The sequence below is a fragment of the Buteo buteo genome, chromosome 26 (assembly GCF_964188355.1).
Source record: "Buteo buteo chromosome 26, bButBut1.hap1.1, whole genome shotgun sequence".
Taxonomy (NCBI): Eukaryota; Metazoa; Chordata; class Aves; order Accipitriformes; family Accipitridae; genus Buteo; species Buteo buteo.
Window position 1 is genome coordinate 4,751,174 of NC_134196.1, and position 20,786 is coordinate 4,771,959.

The 20,786-nt window shown below is 37.7% G+C and overlaps 1 protein-coding gene across 6 annotated transcripts in view; it reads right to left on the reverse strand.

Moving 5' to 3' along the window:
- The window catches only part of NUDT4 (nudix hydrolase 4), a 32,277-nt gene that overhangs the window by 1,880 nt on the left and 9,611 nt on the right, over window positions 1-20,786 (reverse strand). For 2 of the 6 annotated variants that reach the window (XR_012654442.1, XM_075057775.1), the window contains exons 2-4: window positions 16,067-16,177; window positions 8,397-8,441; window positions 5,831-5,918 (exon numbers count right to left, since the gene is read on the reverse strand). Coding sequence is in view for 4 of the 6 variants with exons in the window: in XM_075057775.1 (XP_074913876.1) it covers window positions 5,831-5,918; window positions 8,397-8,441; window positions 16,067-16,177 (244 nt within the window). In the remaining 2 variants the exon portion in view is untranslated. Of the gene's footprint in view, window positions 1-48; window positions 3,353-3,469; window positions 3,957-5,830; window positions 5,919-8,396; window positions 8,442-16,066; window positions 16,178-20,786 lie in introns of those variants that run through there. The other 4 variants (XR_012654441.1, XM_075057773.1, XM_075057774.1 and 1 more) reach the window with 4 other exon arrangements.

Sequence of the window (20,786 nt, forward strand, 5' to 3'; positions counted from 1 at the left end):
AAAGAATGAAAGGAGAGTGAGAAATCTCATTGGTGTGGGCAGCAGTTACTGTGAGCTGGGATAAGCTCTTCAGAGGGCTCTCCCCCAGGGCTCGATGAAGCTAGAGTGCAAGGATGAGGCAAGAAGTAGGAAACATTAGGTGAAACTAGGTCTGTTTTAGATGGGACGGAAGACTCTTGCATGAACACTTCTTTTGCAGTATTTGCGATAGAATGACTGCATCATCCACAGGACTAATTTAGATTTTATTCTGGTATTTCTCAAATATAAAAAGTCAAAATTCTTACATCAATCTTTAAAGAAAATCCATGCAAGCAGGTCAAAATGTTTACAACTTAATTTGCGCTCCCCCCACCCCCCCCACCCCTTCCCTTCAGTTTTCACTTCACAAACCATGTTGGTAAGTAAACCAAGTGTTTGCCTCTCAGTTGTTTTTTTTTTCACAGCACATTGTTAACAGACCAACGCTAGGCTAAGTCAGGGTGCAGTAAGCACCAAAATAAGATCTTCACTTTAACAGCCTCTCTGCAATACCTCGGTATTTTTCGTGGTGTTTAAAAGCACATCCATTTAATGTAATTCTGGCTCCACATGATTTTAAACTTTAAGGCTATTTCTATTTGATACCACCATAATCTAACTCATTATAACCTCAAAACTTAACAGCCAGGAAAACCAGCAGTGCAAACTAGACTTTTTGAAAATTGCAGATGACAACCTGTCTCTTCCCTTTCTCCTCTGGAGAACCGCATCTGGATAGGTTTTACAGAATTTATGGCATGAGAGAAATCCCAAATCTGCTTTGTATGAAATAGTTTTGGCCCATCTAAATAGAGATGCATGTAAAACCAAAATGCTTCTACATTTAAATGGATAGATAGTAGAAGAAAACTTTAGCTTTCCTATTCCCATTTTTACACAGACCCTTACTGTTGAAGTTTAGTGTCAGATTTTACTAGGACTGAAGCCATATCACTGCCTGTTTACTACAGTTGTTCCCTGTAGCATAACTGTTTTCACTTTACCTTTACAATTCACAGAACATTTATCTCTGAAAGGGAGTAGAAGTCAAACTGAGCAATACAGCTTCATTCTGAAGGTTGCATAGAGACTGAAGAGATTTATACAATGAATGCTGTTTAAAAAAAAATATCTGTCTGGCACTACTGAACAGCTCAAATGTGTGTGACCAAAAAAATAACCAAAATATTTATAGGCAATCAACTCTGAGTTTGTTAGCAACAGCAATACTGTACATTTTTACATTATTATCAAATACATAATTCAAGAGTTACAAAATAAGATCATGCATTACCACTAAATCTCATACAAGCTTGGATTGGTTTCATTCCAAGAATCTGAAACGGAGACAGAAGCAGTTTTTATAAGAACTCAAACTCTGGATTCTTGTTTTAGCTTTCACAGATTCTATATAATCTTGTTACAAGAAAGCCTGTACAAGTTTGCTCAATTTAAAGTGTAAAAATGACTACTGAACAAAAAAAGTGAGCAAAGTGATCAAAAAAGGGAGCTAAATAATTCACTCTTTAGAAGGCAGCTTTAGAGCCAGAGGTACCCTTACACACCGTGGGTATGATTTTAACAAAGATTAGACATTCTTCAACACACTCAACTCCACCTTCTTCTCTTTCACCTGGCAAAACAGTGCTTTTGATAGACCATTCAGTTTAAAGAAACGAGCTGAGCAAATGGTGTCCCAATTTGCAGCAGGTTCCATGTAAAGTAGGCATACACTTGTGTGCGCTGCTGAAATATCAACACTCCTTCCGCAGCCCCCCACCTCCCGACCGAAAGGCTGGGTGAGCTGTTGGCAATACTTCCACCTTCAGGTGCACCTGAACAGAGTTGTGTGTTCTTTCCAGTTCTGGAAGTGACCTGGAATAGGAGATACAGGGATGGAAAGCAGCATCCTACCCAACATTTCAGAAGTCTTCAGCTCTGTGGCTCATGCCTCTTGTCAGTAGTATTTATGCCTCTTCAAAGAGAGCAGCATTAAGAGATCAGATCATCTGTCTCCTTAGTTTCACTGCATTTACATATGGCACAAGATTGGTTTTCTAAGGAGTAACTTGTGGCAACAACATTTTTTCCTAAAAAAGTGTAACAGCACAAAAAAATTCATAGCAGCATTTTACACAATTTGTGTTAAAAAAGTAGAAGTTAACCATTTGTGTATTGAGTAACAAAAGGTTTAAATTACATTTATTTTCCATTTTACACTCACTATTTACTAGTTGGACTATTTACAAAGGTTTAAATGTTGTGTACGAGAATGAGCTTTACCCAGAATAAACTTCACATGTGAGGTAATGGTCTACCTCAACCTCTGTTTTGGCTGGCTATAGAGGAGGTACAGTTGGGTTTAGATCCTAGAAAAAAGTCAGAATTAGGATGTTCACATGAATTAGATTGTGTTCTTATAGAAGAAACCATACACACACACATACACAGAGAGAGTAATCCTATGGTAAAAACATTAAGACCGACAGTGGATTTTGTTTTCATCTTTTTGGCTGAAAAAGAGGAGAAAATAATTAAGAACAGGGAAGTTGTCAGCTGTACCTCATTTATTCCAACTAAGCTTTTATCAAGAGGCCAGCTTTTAATTCAAGAAGCTAAAGCAATTGATGTTAAAACAGTAAAACTGAAGCACTTAAGAATTAACTTCAAATTGGGGCTTTCAGCACACCTTCTGAATAAGACAAAGGAATATTATTTCTCCACTAGTGTAAAGTAAGTATCAACCCACCTGTCTCCAAGCCCAGGAGGTACCACTACTAGTTCCTGCTGGGCAAGACACCTCAACACATGCTTGCTAACAGACACCTCTGCAACGTAAGGGTGCCCCTTGGGTAAGTCTTTCTTTCCTCTAAACATTTTTAGATTACAACAGACTGCAGGAACACTACATAAGATGCTTTCTGTTGAAGATTACAAGTTTTTGGAACCTGCAGTATTATTACAACGCAAACAAAACATTATCAAAATGCTAAAAGGAAAAAAAAACGGGCAAAGAGATCTACAATGCTTTTCACGTAAGTCTTCTGACAGTTCATCAGCTGACCAAGTGATGAAAACAGAAGTATAGTGGATAGTTTTGGTAGTTGCAAGACAAAATTATTGTTCTTGCTCTAGTTATACATTACATGAAGACTGCATAGGACAAGGCAACCTTTTGGATAAGTGAGGCAAGCAGTGCTTAGTGTCGGTATCCTTTGCTCTCGACGGGCTGAACGTGGTTTAGTGCTTTATTGTAGTCACACTTATGCATCTCTGCCTTCAAAGCACCCATTTACCCAAATACTGCCATCTTAAGATCTTAGTGCTTCATCTGTGGATACCAAATAAGAGTTTAGTATAAGACTATTTGCTCAAGCTTTTTTCTAAGCAAGTACTCTTGCAGAACTACTGACTAAAACTGACAAGTCTTAAATAAGCTGAACACGACTGAGATGCTTATTTTATTTTAGCAGATATGGAAATTTATATACTCAAGTTTCTTTTTTTTTTTTAAAAAATGGCCTGTTAAGGCATCTTAAAAAAAATCCATATATGGCTTTGGTTTGCTGAAATACTATTTTACATTGTTAAAAAGGAAAAACATGTTCAAATAAATTTGACGTTATGACACATTCACATATTTCACTTAGAATTGACAGTTATACAGATGCCTACATGTGATCACAGATGTCTCCCCTTGTGATGACATGAATAGAAAGGTAATCCAAATGTTTATCTCACAGTAGAGGGCAACCCAGAAGTCTGTGCAGAAGTGACATATAAGGAGTTATTATCTGGAAGAGGGGGAACCACAGAGTTTCCATTAGTGGGTGAACAGCTCAGTTTCAGTTTTTCCAAGTACTCTGCATGAACAGGCTTGTGACACTGAAGGACCTTGATTGCATCTTCTACTTTAAACCATTCTCTTTTCCTTCCTGAATGAGTATAATCCACAAAGAAAAACAGTTACAAACTTGTAACAGCACCATTTGTTGCTATCTGATCATTCACTTTTTCTCATTTCTTTTACTTTAGAAGTTCAAGTTGTCAGGCAAAAGATAGTGAGAAGACCTTGAAAGAACAGATGAGCACAAGAGATTCACTCAAGCCTACTGAAATGGAGTTCATAATAAAGCCTTTCAGATAACTCTCTTGAAACAGATACTGGGCAGAAACTCATACAACTGTTCATATGCTCCAAAAGCCACATCTAGTCCCTACAGAAAAGGATATTACTATTTAAATTACTTAATACTGCCTTCCTACATTGTCATACCTAGCAGAAAAACCAATCTGAAGAACGAACATGTATGCATGCATGAAGTTACAGAAGAAGAATGGCTTGGTCTAATTTAGAAAGCAGTGCTCCATACTCAAAACATATCCATGTATGGAGTTACTCAGGTTAGCTGTAAGTTTTAAAAAACAATATACTTTATACCAGAGATGGGTATAGATAAGTTCTAAGAGTTATCTTAGTAAGGTAGTCCTCAGACCATCTTTCTTATACAAATGAATCCTTTAAAATTGGAGGCCTCTAATAGACACGGTCAGGGATGGTATTGTTAGAAGTGGGATTAATTCTGTTTTTCCTTTGGTTTTAGAGTTTTACAGGTACTATGCTTGAACATTATTAAGACATCTATAAACTGCTTGTTTAAAACCAAGGTTGTTCATCCACTGCCAGCAGCACTGGATGCTCCCCTCTACCCCGCAGCCTGGCACTAAGCAGGAATGGAGCAGTGCTGTCCTCACAGGTCCTGCGCAGTTCCAGGTACAAAAAAAACCCTCAAAACAATCCCACCCTTGCCAATATTGATCCTCTTAAGTAATGGACCACTGATCAGTGTTGCTGTACAGGGAACCTGATGTGCAATTAAGAGGGTGGACTCCCCACAACTTGGTAGTACCAGAAACAAAACATTCTCTCTCCGCCTGAAAAACTGAGCAGTTTTGAAATGACCCTTACAGTTACATGCCATTTGCTGACAGATCACAGTGTTAAGTTTATGAACGCTAACACTCCTAAAGCACCACCTCCTGAAAAGGGCAAAGCATAACCAAACAAGGTAGGATGTCAGTTTTTATACCAATTCTTAGTTAACTAAAATTTCAGCTGGACAAATACACTGAATGAACTAAGCTTTTTTTTTTTAACTTAAGGACAAAACCAGTTAATGTTTACCAAATTAAATTCAAAGTGGAAGATCCATACAACATCACAAAAGATGTTAACCTAACTAAACTGCATGACAGTAGTATCTGTATGACGTAGACATATATATAGGAATAGATACCTCTTAAGGTCAGCACTATTGCTATTGAAAAATTATGCTACAGTGAAAGTAAATACTAGTGATTTCCCCCCCCCCCGGGAAAATCAGGGGAAAAAGAACCTCATCAAAACTTTCCAAAGATTCCCCACCCCCAAGACACTTTCAAAACCACCCTAGAGTATCAGACAGCAAAACATTCTACTTTTTAAGGGAAAAGTAGTTAAGTCAGTAAAATATTTGGCCTTTAAAAAAGAAAAAATTAAGAGCTGTATCAGCAATTAATGATGAAGTTTATTCCATAGTAATACTTAGAATACCCTAATTAATATAACATAAGAGTAACACAATATGTCAGAAGCAACCCTAGTTATATGTGTACAAAAGCGTGGAAGAACATCACAACTTCCAGTAATTTCAGTTTATAGAACAGAGTTAGTATTCCCCCAAGAATTATATGAAGTGCTTCTGAAAATGAAAGAAGTCTGTTTAATACATTTTAAGTGTAGCACATAAGGACAAGAGAATGGGTTTACCTATATTAACTGAATCCTCCCAGTCTTCCAGTATTTCCGTCACAGTAAGAACATAAACATATGTCCTATGCTTCCGATCCTGGTTCTGCTTGAATATTAGAAGTAGACGTTTTAATTCTCAGCAAAAAATAACTTAGACTTAGCACAACTGTAAGATTAGAAATTACTTACCTCTGAAGGATACTTGCCAGCAAAACCTGGCTTTTATTTTCACTAAATAAACATCTGTGCTGAGTAGGCCCAAAAGGATGGGAAAGCATTTTATTTGAAACAACAGCTACTCTATTTTACTAGGCTAAAAAACCCCAAACCCCCTAAAACAACCCAAGCAAATTTGAAGATCATGAAGTGGGACCAAACTATGTTCGTGGTCATCCAGTTTAATATTAGCAGTTGTCCACTAGTACTGCCCATTACTTATCTTTTATGTATGTTGTAAATTACCACTGTAGAGTGCATTTGCTAAAACTGTTTCCACAACTCATGTTCCTAGATGAAAGGTTATTATAAAAACCTTTGCAAGATGGAACGACTGCATCACGTGGCCAGATCATCTATGCAACGCTGGCTATAAAGTTTCACTCAGTAAGTGAGGCAAATTAAATAGCCTATGTTTGCAATCATGACAAATGCAAAAATCATTACCATCTGTTCACTTGACAGGTTTGCCACGTTTGCAGCACTAACCGCCTATCTGGAAGCACACGCCTTTTGAACAGGGCAAGTCAAATCCAGAGGCTGACAGAGGTAGTCTGCTCGGGGCAGGGTCGCTGTGCCGCAGCCAGTCCACACAAGGTCTATGTGGACATTACTCCCTGCTAGCTCCAAAACAGGCTAGCGTACTGTCAGAGGTGCTAGCAACCCGACTAACCAAACCATACTGCCCCTCGGAAAAGAGCTGAGCTCCTAGAAAACACAGGACCATCTATGATTACAACTATATTAAGAACCAAGAGATGTTATGCCCTGGCTCTCCTTGCAGATGGTTTTATCCTTCCACCAATAACCATTCCTACTTAACTCTGTTTTGCTACAAGCTTAACATAGTTTTAAGCTCTCATGCTTTACTAGGAAATAAAAATACTCCAAGACTGTTCTTTGTCAATATCACTATTAAATAGAGTAGATACATCTGTGACATGTCACCTTTCTGGCTGTAGTTCTAGAATGGGAGGACTCAGCAGCAGTATCGTTTCCATCTTCTCTTAGTTCCATCCCCAGGTTGCAACGTGTGTCCCCCTCAATGGTACTAACAACTACTTGTGGGTCTGTGTTGTGCAACTGAAGTAGGGCCTTGATTTAAGTTAGGACTAACCTAGAAAAGCACCACTCAACACAGATTATTTTTTTTTATCTCCTCTGGTGTAGACGGTGGTAGATGGCTTAAAAAGAACATACAGCTGAATTACCAAAGAATCATCATCCCTTGCAGCCCTTGTTTTAAGGCAACAAGATGATAGGTATCCAGTCTTTTTTTTTTTTTTTTTGGTCTGAGCTGGGAAATACAGAATAGTTCTGTAGACTAAGCAGCAGAGTTAAAACACAGGCAACTTTTTAATGTTTAGGACTATCCAGGTGTACTCAAACCCCAAACAAATCAGAAAAAGGGTGAGTGCTACTGACTACAAACAGGAGCTTCTCTAATTTTGTCATGGTTTCCATACTTCACAATGGGAACACCTTTAGCACTGTTATCAACTAGTCATACCATACATGACTAAGTAATATTTCATGTAGGAAATCCCTATCAGGAATACACTGCCTCTTAAAGTTGGTTTTATAATTAAACTGTGAATATTCTTATCTAACTACTAGACTAAGAGTCTTCCACTCTCACCCATCATACAGCACAACATAATAACGCTGGATGTGTTATGATCTGAAGACTCACACCTACATTTCTAGTCTGCTCCTGTTTAGAACCTGAGCAGAAGTGGGCAGCGCCAACACTAAAAGAGAGTTATATCTAGCATGCATCCTTGTGCTGTCAGTAGCTCAGTCTGATGTTTACACTATAAAATACAAGTTTTGAACTACATAGTATTGCTAAAGGCTAGGTTTATCTGTTATCCAAAGCCTTAGCTTTTTTTCGTGAATCAAAGCCATAATGAGGTACTTCATATACAGACCTATCAATTTAGGTGTGTGAAAGTTGTCAAGCTACTTCAGCAACATCTACTCAGAGAGGAAAAGTCAGAATAGTGCCTCAAAAAAGGCATGTGTGATATTTCAGAAATCCTAGATCTATCAATGTTGGTTTCACTTTTTTTTTAAAAAACCACCCAACCTTCTAGATGTTGTCCAAGTAGTAATTTAATCTTTCCAGAAAGGTTCCAAGTATTTTGAAATCCTCCTATTCAAATCTTCACACATCATGTAACAACTAAAGGAAATCACCTGTCTAATGTAGCATTTCCAGCAGCATTGCAAAACTATAGGCAGGCAATACTGAAAAACTTAAGTCTGATGTTGTAGTTTATCAGCTCTCAAAAAACCCCAAAACCAAAATAAAACACAACCAAAACCCAACAAACATTGTTTTTAAAAGGTAAAAGAAATAGCTCACCTCAAATATCCCAAGCAGTCTGCCTAGCTTTCCCTTTACGCCAGCCTACAAAACAAACAGGAAAAAGTGTTAATGTGCTTTTTAATTTCAAAACCTAAAATACCAGTACCAGTCTCCTACATCAGCATACTCCTCCTTAGTAGGGTTATTTAAGCAAGTGTTTTAACATAAGTTTTAATTAGACAGTGCTGCATTGCTTCTGGAGTTTCTATTTTTAGAGTACTTAAAGTATTAGAACACAAAAGCTTGTCCCAATGAGTGGATCAAAGAATGCATAAATCTTTCAAGTTTTCCATCCAGACCAAAATACTGTTTTTACTTTACATGTTCTTTTGTACTCTATTTTATTAAAGAGATAAATGCCATCCAATACTGAAACAACCCAGGGAAGTAGATAGGACAAGAGATAATTTCAAGTATAATAATAATAAATCTAGAGAGGGAATCATTGAAACTCCATTGCTATTTTACACAGAAACTTAAGTCCAAATCTTCAAAATACAATAACAAATTAAACTGTAGGTTACTGGGTGGATCTTGCAGCATAATGACTTAATGTATGCTAATTTTCATACAAAAGCATAGCTTTTGCTATGTAAGCTTAAAACCAAATTTATATCCCCAATTCTCTACAAACAGTTTTGAATTCTTTTTCTAGTTAGTAACATTACAAAAGGCTTTAAATTCAGAACTTTACTCCAACTTTTTAAAACAACCCCCATATGTATCAGCCTGTGCTCAGTAATTTTTATCAATACAGTTAAGACAGTCATTATGTTCTACTGAGACTCTAGGATTTGTTTTTCCAAAAGTAATATGTAATACCTCTTCCAACAGAAGTAGTTTATGATCATCCATTTATTCTAAACAAATCTCAGTCCATACGCCTGAGACGTAAAAGCGTATGTAGTCTACTGGTAGACAAAGCCATACTTAGATTATTTTTTGTCTTGTTGTATAACCGATATTTAAAATAGGGCTTCTTAGTGCTAAGATGACATTTTCTAGCCTTCAGTCTTTGTTTCCAGCTTCAACCAAAGAAAGTTACTGATGTCTTATGTCTTTATATAAAGGACCATATGGATCTTAATTACATTTTAATGAGTAACTCTGACAGACAACTGGGCAGGCTTTAGCAATAAGTCTAATCAAGATCTTACAAGTGAATTTTTTCTGTGTCTGTCTTTTTAAAGAAAGCAGATGGCTGGTGATATTTATTAAGCAGTTTTGATGAAGGAAGTCTGATCGCAGCCAGTGCAACTCAACAAGCATTTTGCTTCTCTAGAGCAAGAGCTAGACCTGAAGTTAATGTAAAACTACATACAATATTCTTCTGGTTGTCTGCTGTAATGACAAAGATACCGGTTAGAGCTCATGAAGCTGAAATATGTAAGTGGACCTGCTGCGTAAGTGATTAGGCAGCATATTAATTATGAAAGCAACAGACACTTATTTTTGTCTGAAAGGGTCAGCTATGCAACAACAGGCACTAAAGACTGCTTATGCTTTACACTGGGTAATGAAAAAGCATTTATTAGCCTAAAGGAACACACGCTGAAGAAATGTTTAAGTTTTACTGATCAGTCCCAATTTCCTCAACATTACAGTATCTTTTTTAAAAAAAAAAAAAAAAAAAAAAAGAGAAGCAGAACCTAAAAGGCTCCAAACTTACACTTCTGTTCTCAATTTTTGCCCTTCTCATGCAGCACCATCTAGGAATCACTAAACCCTTTAATATTTTTACTTCATGGCAAGCTGAACAACTAAAAAAAGCAATTTCCCATCATCCTATTACATCAAAAGTAACATGAATCTGTGGGAAAAAAATTGCCCCCCTTCACCTCAAATCCAACACCCCCCCCCCCAACACTAACATCCCCAAACCAAAAAACTTCCAAGATTTTATAACTCTTTAAGAAGTCCCAGCCAAGGCCTCACTTATATTACGAAGATTTCTTAAAAGCAGGTCTATGGCAACAGGACTGTTGAAGGACAAAGAAACTCACCATCAATAGATGCAGGGTGGCTTCTCTGAACTGCTAAGTGGGAGTCTGACAATTAACCAATATCCACCACATGGCACAAACACCACCACCAGGTAAGTTTACCAATACTGAATAGCTTTCATAGAGAAGTTTTTTCAGCTTACTAGTACCCCATAGTCACAGTGGGAATTTATCAATGTTACTCTAAGTGGAATTTACTTAACAGCTTTCTATTCTCCCTCCAAGCAAATCAGTGGTTTAAACAAATACTCTTAGCTGAGTAATTCTGAATGAAACAATTAGAAGCACTCCATTACATTAAGTGTAAAAATTCCCCAAAGCTTATAATGAAGCTTTTGTGCAACCAGATGTTGCTATGTAAATGTGATTACTGTCACTGATGTCTAGTTACTCTCTAGGCAAAGATATGTGCTTCCAAAATATAGCATAATTTCTGCAGACAGTAGCGTCTTTTGAAAACCTCTATACCCAAAAGTATAAAAAGGTGGTAATTAAGAGTCTCATGATTTTTCTCTGCAAGTAATATATTCAACTGAATCATCTTCATAGTTTAAAAACCACCATCAACTTGACAGTGGTTTTTTTAAGTGCTTTTGCTAATAAAAATATTTCCTCCAAGTTCTTATCTTAATGTAGTTCCTTCAAAATGTGTCAAAATTAAGTGCTAGAGGACCAAGAAATGCTTCAGCTTTTTCACCAGAAAGTCAAACAAAGTTCCCACTTTCCTAATTGTAAGCTTCTAATCCAATACACTGGTTAAGTTCTAGACTTTGAACCATTTTGTCTCTAATAAATATATCTTTCTTCCTCTGGCCTTTATGCACCCATGGCTGTTCAAATATGGTTCTTTAAAGTAAACAGAATCCTATAGGCTACAGTAAGTGTGCAAGACAGTCTAAACTTTGGGAGAAAAGCCTGAAAAAACCCACATTTCTTTTGACAGACAAGCTGTTGAATTAAGTGCTACGTCCCCCCAAGAACAATTCCTTAAGGAAGTCTGAGTACTATGTAGATAAGGTCTCAAATCTGAATTTATGCATATATTTTAGTATTAGTCTAAATCCAACCACAAGAGGGAAAACCCTCCACTTCATCCCATAATCTTTCTAGCCTGGAGGTCATTCACTGTTGGCAGCTCTAGACATACTGCAGTCTCAGACATGCAGACTTGCCTTTTGTTTCCTGTAGATGGAGCAAGAGTCATGCTGCAGTTTAATTTTTAGGCTAACAGTCTACCAAGGCAGAAAGTTGCTTAAAATCTGAAAGATTTAAGAGTTATTTTTAACTGTGGGATCTGTTGGATAGTACTTTAATGGCTACACTCCTGAAGGCACAATGCAAGACTATTCCTGCCCTTTCTTGCATACTCTTATAAAACCCCAAGGGTTTCACTGTACCTGCCACAATCTTTCAGCTGTAGATTTTGTACAGTTTCTACCTAGTTCTAGTCTGTAACACCCAATCACTTTTCAAATATCAGACACACACTGGAGCAGATTCCTCTATTTCCTGCAAGAGGTCTTAGATAATACTACTGCCATTTTCACTGTTGCAGCAGATTAGCCTTCAGCATCAGCCTCTTCTACTTAGAACCTATAGTCACACAGATCTGGGAGAAATTGCATATTTTTTGGTAGGCATTTCAATATACTACCAAGTATAAACAAAGCAAGAGTCTCAGTTTTTGGTGAGATGGAGGAAGAAAAGGGAATGGGAAGGTTCTCCTGCCATTTAAGAGGCTGGACATCATCAGCTTGCCACCCTTATTATTAGTGTCATATTTCTCTTTGAACACCACATGTGCTAACAACTCTTATTTCTGTGTTTCATGCTACCCAATTAAAGACTAAGCTCTAAATTCATTAACAGAGTAGCTCCTCATTTAGATGAGGTTTAATACAATATAAAGCAATCCCAGGAAGGTAACTTCATTTTGGTATTCTACTTTCAGGTTTGTAAAACTTACTGTACCTAAGGAACTTGACAGATTACCTTGATTACTGTAACCTGTGAAATGGCAGATAAACTTAAATGAAATTCATACTAAACATTTAGTAGAGGTAAAAACCCAAATCACTAACATGAACAGAACTTAAGGATAAAAAAAAAATTTGAAGTCAGGCACACAGGCAGACTGTGGAACAACTGCATGGCATATAAATTTGACTACAAAGATCTTTGCTTGGGTTTTAAAACAAAGATTTTGAATACGCTACTGGTGGTGGGAAAGAGAGGGATATTTAGAGCCGGTGGGATATCATATTGTAAGCTATTAACACTCCTACCATTAAGAAATGCCATTATAACTCCCACTATAAATTTCTCCATTTTAATAAATTAATGGAAACCAATGCTTATTTTGTGCATGACCCAATACTGAAGAAACACAGTTCAAACCAGTGCTACAGTGTGCCTCTTTTGAAGTTTAGTCATTCACAAAACTCTTAACAGTTCACTGTACTGTAACCAGCTTACCAGGTGACATTGACCTTAGGTATAAAAATAGAAAGGACAACCATCTCTAGAAAGGTTAGTATTAATTTCCATGGCTCAAGTCAAAACCCTGAATACCACTCTGGCTTTTCTTTAACAATGGCGCGTCGCAGTCTTGTGGCGCACACAAGATTCAGCCTGTAGCTTAAGAATATTTTACTTTAAGGCATGAGCTTTTAATGCTCATCAGCTACACAAGCTATCAAACCCTGGAAACTCTGAGGCTGTATAACAACTGTCACCAAATGATTTTTGCTTATTAAAACCCCTAACCTTTGAAAAATCTTTATGCATTACAAGCATAGCTCAGAGCGGAACATGGCTGGCAGTTTGCGTCTTACTCCAGAACATCATAAAAAAAAAGCATAGCCACTGTAGTAAAAGTGAATTAAGAGTTGGTTTAACTTCTGAGCAAAATGTCCCTGTGCTAGCACCACTCAAGAGCTTTATATTTGCTAGGTTCTCTTCACCTTCAGAAAGAGTTTCTCTCATGGTGTATAAACACTGATGATGTTGGCATTTTTCAAGTTTGTTTACAACATGCAGCTCTTCTATCATGAAGCCTCTTACTGAAATTTTGATGACAACACATATTCTAAGCAGCCACAGAACAGCTTAACATACAATACACTGCTGAAAGGTAATCAAAGTATTTGCCTAAACCACATGTTTGCACGTAGCTGGTTTTAAGATTCACTTTGTGTGATAGCACTTGAACAAAACGATGATGATAAGAGAGCTCTGTGTACGAGTGAAGTAGGCTGACCTCTGTCTTCAGGGTTCAAAACAGCCTAGGGTTGCCAAGTACTGCGTTTCTTGACCAGAACCACCATGATATACGGTAAAGTCTTTTGCTTTGCCCTGAGAAAGAAATGAGGGCAAGAACAAAACTGAGCTATGGAAGGACTGCTTCACATCATAACAGCAGGTATTCCTATTTTTCACTTTCTGATTTGCCCTTTTCTTTTTTTTTGCCTGCTGATGTGAAAGCATATCCAAAGGGAAAGAGATGATTCAGAAGTAACATTTTGGTATCTGTATGAACCAGAGAGGGTCACAGCGTCTGGACACTGTGTGCACTCTGACTGGGCTTTTACATTAATGGAGGAATTTGTACTAAGTTTACAGTGTATGATACATCATCCAGTAATATTCTATACCCACTCCTTAGCTATCCCAGCTTAACCTTCTCCCACAGTCATGGCCCATGCACTGCACCACTGCAAAAATCTGCAAGCAGAGCTCCAGCAAAGCCAGGACTTGGAAGTCTTCCTCGGAATATTCTCAAGGCAAAACCATGTGTAGTAGAAAACTGGTTATCAGCCCCCAGGTCACAACTCCCACTGCTATACTACTTTGCTACGAAGTCAGCCTGAAAGCCTTGTGTGTAGCACTGCATTCCCTGCAAGCTGAGAAGCTAGACCACTCAAGCAGCTTTCAATAGCAACTTTGATGACATACGAACTGCAGACAGGTCCCTTCAAGATGATCCATTCTTCACCACCAAAGAAAAACCCAAACATATGACTACAGTTCAGCCAGCTCTAGTTGGACATGGAGATGAGATTTCACTATCCCTCATCTTGGACTTTGCCTTAGGACAGATCAGCAGTTAAAACTACCAGTGTTCACAAGAACATTGAGCTAGTGGTTCTGTGCTTTTTAATCCCACCCATCAATGCATGACAGTGGGAAGCACCAGGACTTTCCCCAGAAGTGCTACTACTGCCTAGAAGCCTACATCTTTGCTAACTCATTCCTAGAATCCTAAATCTTTGCTCCTTTCAAATGGACTGCCTTGTGGCTGCATCCTTTACTTTTACACATATAGAAGCACTTGCCCGAGTCTATCTTCTGCAGCTCAAAATTGCCCCCCTCCTCAGGCAAAACTGGACACAGACAAAAAGTCTGGAATAGCTTTGTATCAGTGAGGCTTATTTATGCTCCAACCTTGCTGCATGAAGGCTGCTAAGAGCACTGAATGCTGAACTAGTCTGTTCCCCATGTAAGAGGGGAGGAGGGTCACTGAATCGCAGTTCACAGATGATCTCATTTTGACACCAAATAGCAGGCAGCATTTGGTGCAAGTTGCACCTACATCAAGTTCCCAAGCCTCTACAACCCAGCAGAACCAGTCTTAAGGGTAAGCGAGATAAACCACTAGATAGCGCTGCTAATAAAAAAATCATTGTACATACTAATTAGCAACAATATTAGTGTGTTTTGTGAATAGTAGTAGTCAAACTGGGATGAGAGAACTGTTTAAGACTAGTAGAAATCCTGTAGTTCACTCTATTGCCAGGATGCATCCACTTTCTGCAAAACCTTATACCCTCAATTTAAGAAGTATAATATAAAGAATTAAGAGTTGACCTGTGGTCACTTACGCATTGCATAATTTCTAGCTAAATCAAGTGACTCTGATTTTTCTTTAGTTTTAATTGGCTTACAGTCCAGGCTGTTAGATATTCAAGTAGCATTTAACATTTTTAACAGTTTGCCTAGAAAAATAAATAGCAAGTTAAAAACCAGAATTTTGAATTTGAAATTTAAGGACCATACTATAGTGGGAAACTGCATTAATTCATCAAGACTTAAAGCTCTGTTTTGCCTAGGGGTAAGGGCAGAGGCATACTATACCTATGGTGTTTTCTTTATAGATAAACAGCCTTAAATGTACTTAACAAGTGCTTTTTACTGTTGAATTCTCAACTGCTCAGATACATCAGTTTCTAATCCGTTTAGTTTGGAACCTCCTCAAAGGTCTGTTTATTTCTCCTTCTTATGTAGCTACACATTAATGGTTAGCTCACCTTCAGTCTGTTCTAGAAGAACTGCGAGTCAAACATTTTCTGCACAGAGAAATGCTACACTACTATAATATGTCATTTGGCATAAAGTCACAGTTCCGCTTCCAGTAAGTGTTTATAAAGGCAGACAGAAATTTAGCTATGAAATGAAAGCATGCTGGGAAGCAAGCTAATTAGTTCACCTCACCGCACTATACCCCAATTCTAACACATGGAACTGCAGTTCTTTGAATTTCACAACCATGGAAGTCTCAAGTCAAATCCTGGATAAAGAAGGTAGAGTTTCCTTTTTTTTCTTGATTCCCATCTGAAGACAGCAGCAGCAGAAAGAAGCTGGATTTTTTTGTTTTGTTTTTGTTACCTCTTCATACACCTCTCTGACAGCTGCTCCCCCTGGCTCTTCTTCTGGTTCCATTCCTCCACCCGGTACAATCCACTGATCGGGGTATCGGCTACTGCTTACCAACAGCACCTATAAATAATTGCAAATGACTGTTAAATATAGCTCACAAGTCAGGAATCTTGGTACTATCTACTTTTTCAGCAAGGCACTTATTCACCTAGCCAGATGGATTATAGACTTTAGAAATTAAACATAATAGGCAACCAGGAGTTGTAAGAAGTAAAAAAGAAGTGACATTAACATCCAGTCTTTTTGATGCAGCTAAGTCAAGACAATGTCATTATAATCTCCTTACACAAACATTTTCATCAGATGCTTAGGCACAATGTGAAAAATACACAATACAATATGCACACAAATGAAGATGTACAACAAAAATCTAGTTAACAATATTCTCCAACATCGAGTAAGTCTTAGTGTCATATAGACGGTAAAGTGTGAGAATTAAGACATTTTCATCACACGGAAGTTAAAATAGTACTTCTGGAATGGCATCTTTTGGCTAAAAAACTGCACTTCTGAAAATATTTCTAATTTTTAGTCTTAGACAAGCTTCTTTTCAGTTACTGAAGTGTTATGTTAGCATGGCATGCTTACAATACTGAATAACTAAATTATAAGGAGAATACTTCATTTGCCCTTGTTGAATTTGGTTTCTTCTAACATTCCTGTAGAAGGAAAAAACTGCAACACATTGAATTTTAAATGATTTCTAAATTTAATAACTTTTTTCCCCAAGACACTTTAATTTCACTTAATTTGACTCTGTAACCTGGTCATATCATTGATATATACCAATTTAAAACCCACTGTCTATAGGACCTGTCCTTCATAATATTCAGAGCTGAGAATATTTTAGCCACCTGTCCAACAAACTAGGATGCCTTGTATTTGGAGTAATTTACAGTAGAAGTCAACGAAAATAAGACCCTGCTTCAGGATCACATGGAAATAAACAGCTTAACTTGTGCTTGAGACATGTCCTGATTACCAAGACATACTCAATCATCTGTGTAGTAACAAGCTTCATATTCTAGGCAATACTTACATAAGCCCTACCCTGAAGTCAAAAGACAACTGTGGGGAGCAAAGGGACAGGGTCAGTGTTCAAATCTTTAAAAGCAATTAAAAGACTAGCAACAAGAACCTCTGTCTAAAGGTTAAAGTATTGACTGGTGCCAGACGACTGAAGTGACAGTCCAGTCCTTGCCAACTACCTTTATGGTCTTTAAACTCATCTCCTGTTGGATTAAGTAGGAAAACAATTCCCTGATGAGGGCAACAGGGAAATGCTTATCACTTATACTATGTCCCTTTGGCACTCATGGAAATATGGTGTAGGTTCATCTACAGGAACTGGGAGTGTAATTAAGATGACTGCATACCTTTGTGAATGCAACAATGCCTATGCATACTGAGGTGCATGTAGAAGAGCCTTATCTGACAGATATTTTCTTGTTGTAATGTTTATTTTATTTGCAGTCAAGATTTGTCCTACTCTGAAGGATTCTCCACTGTACTAATTTCCCCCAGATTTTTCCTACGCTTAGTAAGGAACACAGCAGAGACCTCATTTAGAACAGACTCATTCTTAGCATCTGATCTAAATGTTCACATTTTGAGTCAACCCAAATATTTTATTAAGCTGTCTAAAAACCTAGAAATAGTCAGCAAAGGCAACAAAGTTAGACACAAATTTGTCTTAACTTGATCTTCACAACCAAACGTTTTAGTTTCCTAGGAATCTTTGACATTAACAAAAGATTCCCAGAGGGTACACAGCTCTACTAAATGTAGTTTTAGAAAAAGTTTTTCAACACGTAAGTGGAGCACCTCTATCACTACAAAGAACCACCATGTCCGCAATGCTTAAAGAGCAGTTGTAAAAATCAAGTTATGAATTCACTTGTGGGATCCCAGACATAAGCATTACACATTATTTTCTGCTGATGAAACTAGCACTCACTGCAGTCATGTGGAAGCTAGCAACAATGATGAACAAAAGGATGATTATATCACATTAAATCATTCCCAGCTTGGTAGAATGGTTTTAATCAGCATTCACTGTTTAGTTAAGGCTAAACATAAAATTCTTAATTACTACTAAGGGATAAATCAGGTTGCTGGTTCTGGCAGTATAGCATAAAGCCAGGAATTTTTTATGCCTTTATATATAGTAGTTGACTACCGCTAACCTGATCAATAGTCTACTGAGCTGGGTTTGTATACCTATTGGCTTTAAATTACCCTTTAAAAAAGCAGAAACAAATACACCTAGCAAGTACTCAACATTAAAATACATCAACTCTGGTAGATAGGTTTTACGGCTATACATACACTAAACTCCCAAGCGTTACAGCCTGGGAGTTCATTCTGGTAACTATCCCAAGTCTCTACTAACCCTGGAACTGAAGCATTTTCTCAAGCATCTTTCCCTCTATGCTTTATTCTCCAGTGATCCCACTGCTTTTACACTCTGAAGCCAAGGGACCACACTAAGTTATATCCCCAATATCTTCAGATGCACAAATTTTTTCCCACCCCGTAACATTAACATTTGAAGCCATTAGGGCATGAGACATCTATCCTGGGGTATGCTAGCAAAAATGTACTCAGGGGTAATTAATTTCTACAAAAGCTGATAGCTAGCAATTACGAGGTTGTGTGGTAAGGTTGAAAAGCACTCCACACAGCTTCTTTCAGTTACAGCAGCAAGCAACCTTGCACTCACTTGCATGTTTTTGGTGTGTTGTTTTTTATTCTATGTAGTGGATGTAGTTTTCAGGTGTTTCCAACTGTAAATGGCCAGAAGACACATCCCACGGTACCTGAATCACTAGGCTGTAAATATAAAGATCACTTAATAATGAAGACGCCAAAAAACTGTGGTTGGTTGACAATGCACTCACATGCCAAAGGAAGTGCAAAATCAGCAGCAAAAAGCCAGCAATTAATCTTCCCTTAATATAAGATAAGCAAACGAGTAGAATAGAGATCTAGGTCACCCAGACATCCAGTCTTTTCTGAGGAGGTTCATGTTCACGCAGTTTACAGTAGTCTACTGAAAAACAAGACTGCAGAATCTCACATACCTACATTTTTTCTAGTCTCTGCACACTAAATTTTACATCATAACCTCATTAGGCTCAGAAGAAAACAATGGTAGTACTTCCTATGCAGAGAAATCTGTATCCCCTGTCTCTGAATGCAGAGAAAGGAATGTGATTTCTTGTGTTGTATTACTAGTGATCACTGCCTTTCCCATGTCATCTGAAAAAGCCTGACTGTTAATAACTTGATCAAAAGATTTCCAAAGTACAGAGTTATGGCATCAAATATGCTTGCCTAGTTATACTGTTAAGTTTATCTTACTCCAAAGACTAAGGTAAAGCTATTATTTTCCATAATACTGCCAAGTGAGGAAGTAAAGCTGCAAAATTCAGCTAAGAGGAGAAAAATTTTTCCACTAAGTCTTACTAGCCAAGTTTTTACCTTGTTTTCAACTCCAGGAATAGCAATGACCTTTGAGTGCAGTGAGGAAGAGAAACTGCTAGCCAGCCTACTTGTAATAAGCACCTATCGATATGCTTAACCAAGGTATGGTTAACCAAAAACCCAAAGGTAATTACAGAGCATGTGGCATCATGGGACTTGGTCACTATAAATGCTAAGCCTAAAGACAAACAACTGAAAATTTCTGGAGACAGATGCCAAAGTTTTGGCCTGTTTAGTGTTCTCAAGTCAAAAGAAACTTGTGAAACAGTTAGCAGCCATATATTCCAGAAGACTAAAATGGCAGCAGCTCAGAGTAATACAAATTACAACCAAAAGCTATTCCTCTTTGTATTTTTTTTTCATATCAAGTGCTCAAAGAAGTAGAAAATGACTTAAGGTTATACAAAATATCATTGCTTTCTATCTTCCTTAACTGTAGGGCATTATACCTTACAAAAATAATTGTATTAAAAATCAGCTTACATTTTAAAAAAAAAAAAGGCAAGGTTAAGGTTGAAACTTGCTAGACAGAACAAACGCCCACAGCTGGATTCTTTTGACTTCAGAGCAGAGTCATCCACAACTTGAAGTAGTGAAGCAATAGCAGCAGAAGCCACTACAAACCAACTGCAAGATGGGAATTTTTCCATAGCAGATGTATTACTTGCAAGGAAAAATGAAGTTACAGTTGAAAAGGTACAACTCCAGTTCCATAGAAATTATTTATTTGTCATTATACATCTTTGTAAGCTCTTTCCTCCCAGCCCAATCGGATCTATTCCTCTCTTCCCCACTGCACACCCCATTTTCTCCTCTCTCATCACCCCCACTAATCCACTAGCTATGTCCAACTTGCTGTTTGAATTACCTGATGGAGATAGCCAAGTTTGCCTTCTTTTATAGTAAAACCAGCAGTTAAAAGGAGCAACTTTCAAGAGGAAGGGAATCAACCCCTCACTCCCAGAAGACCACTGAGCACATGTGGCTCAGTTGCAAAGAACACCGCATTACTCAGGTGTACAACTGAACACAGCACAGAGAAGGAAAGGTGCATGGAAGACAAAGGATTTAGCTCCCAAGCTCTACAAAGTTGAGTACATGCAAACCATTTCAGAAGCTTTAAACTGGTCAGAGTATAGGAAAGATCGTACAGGCAGCAAAACAATGTGGCAAAATGCTGTTA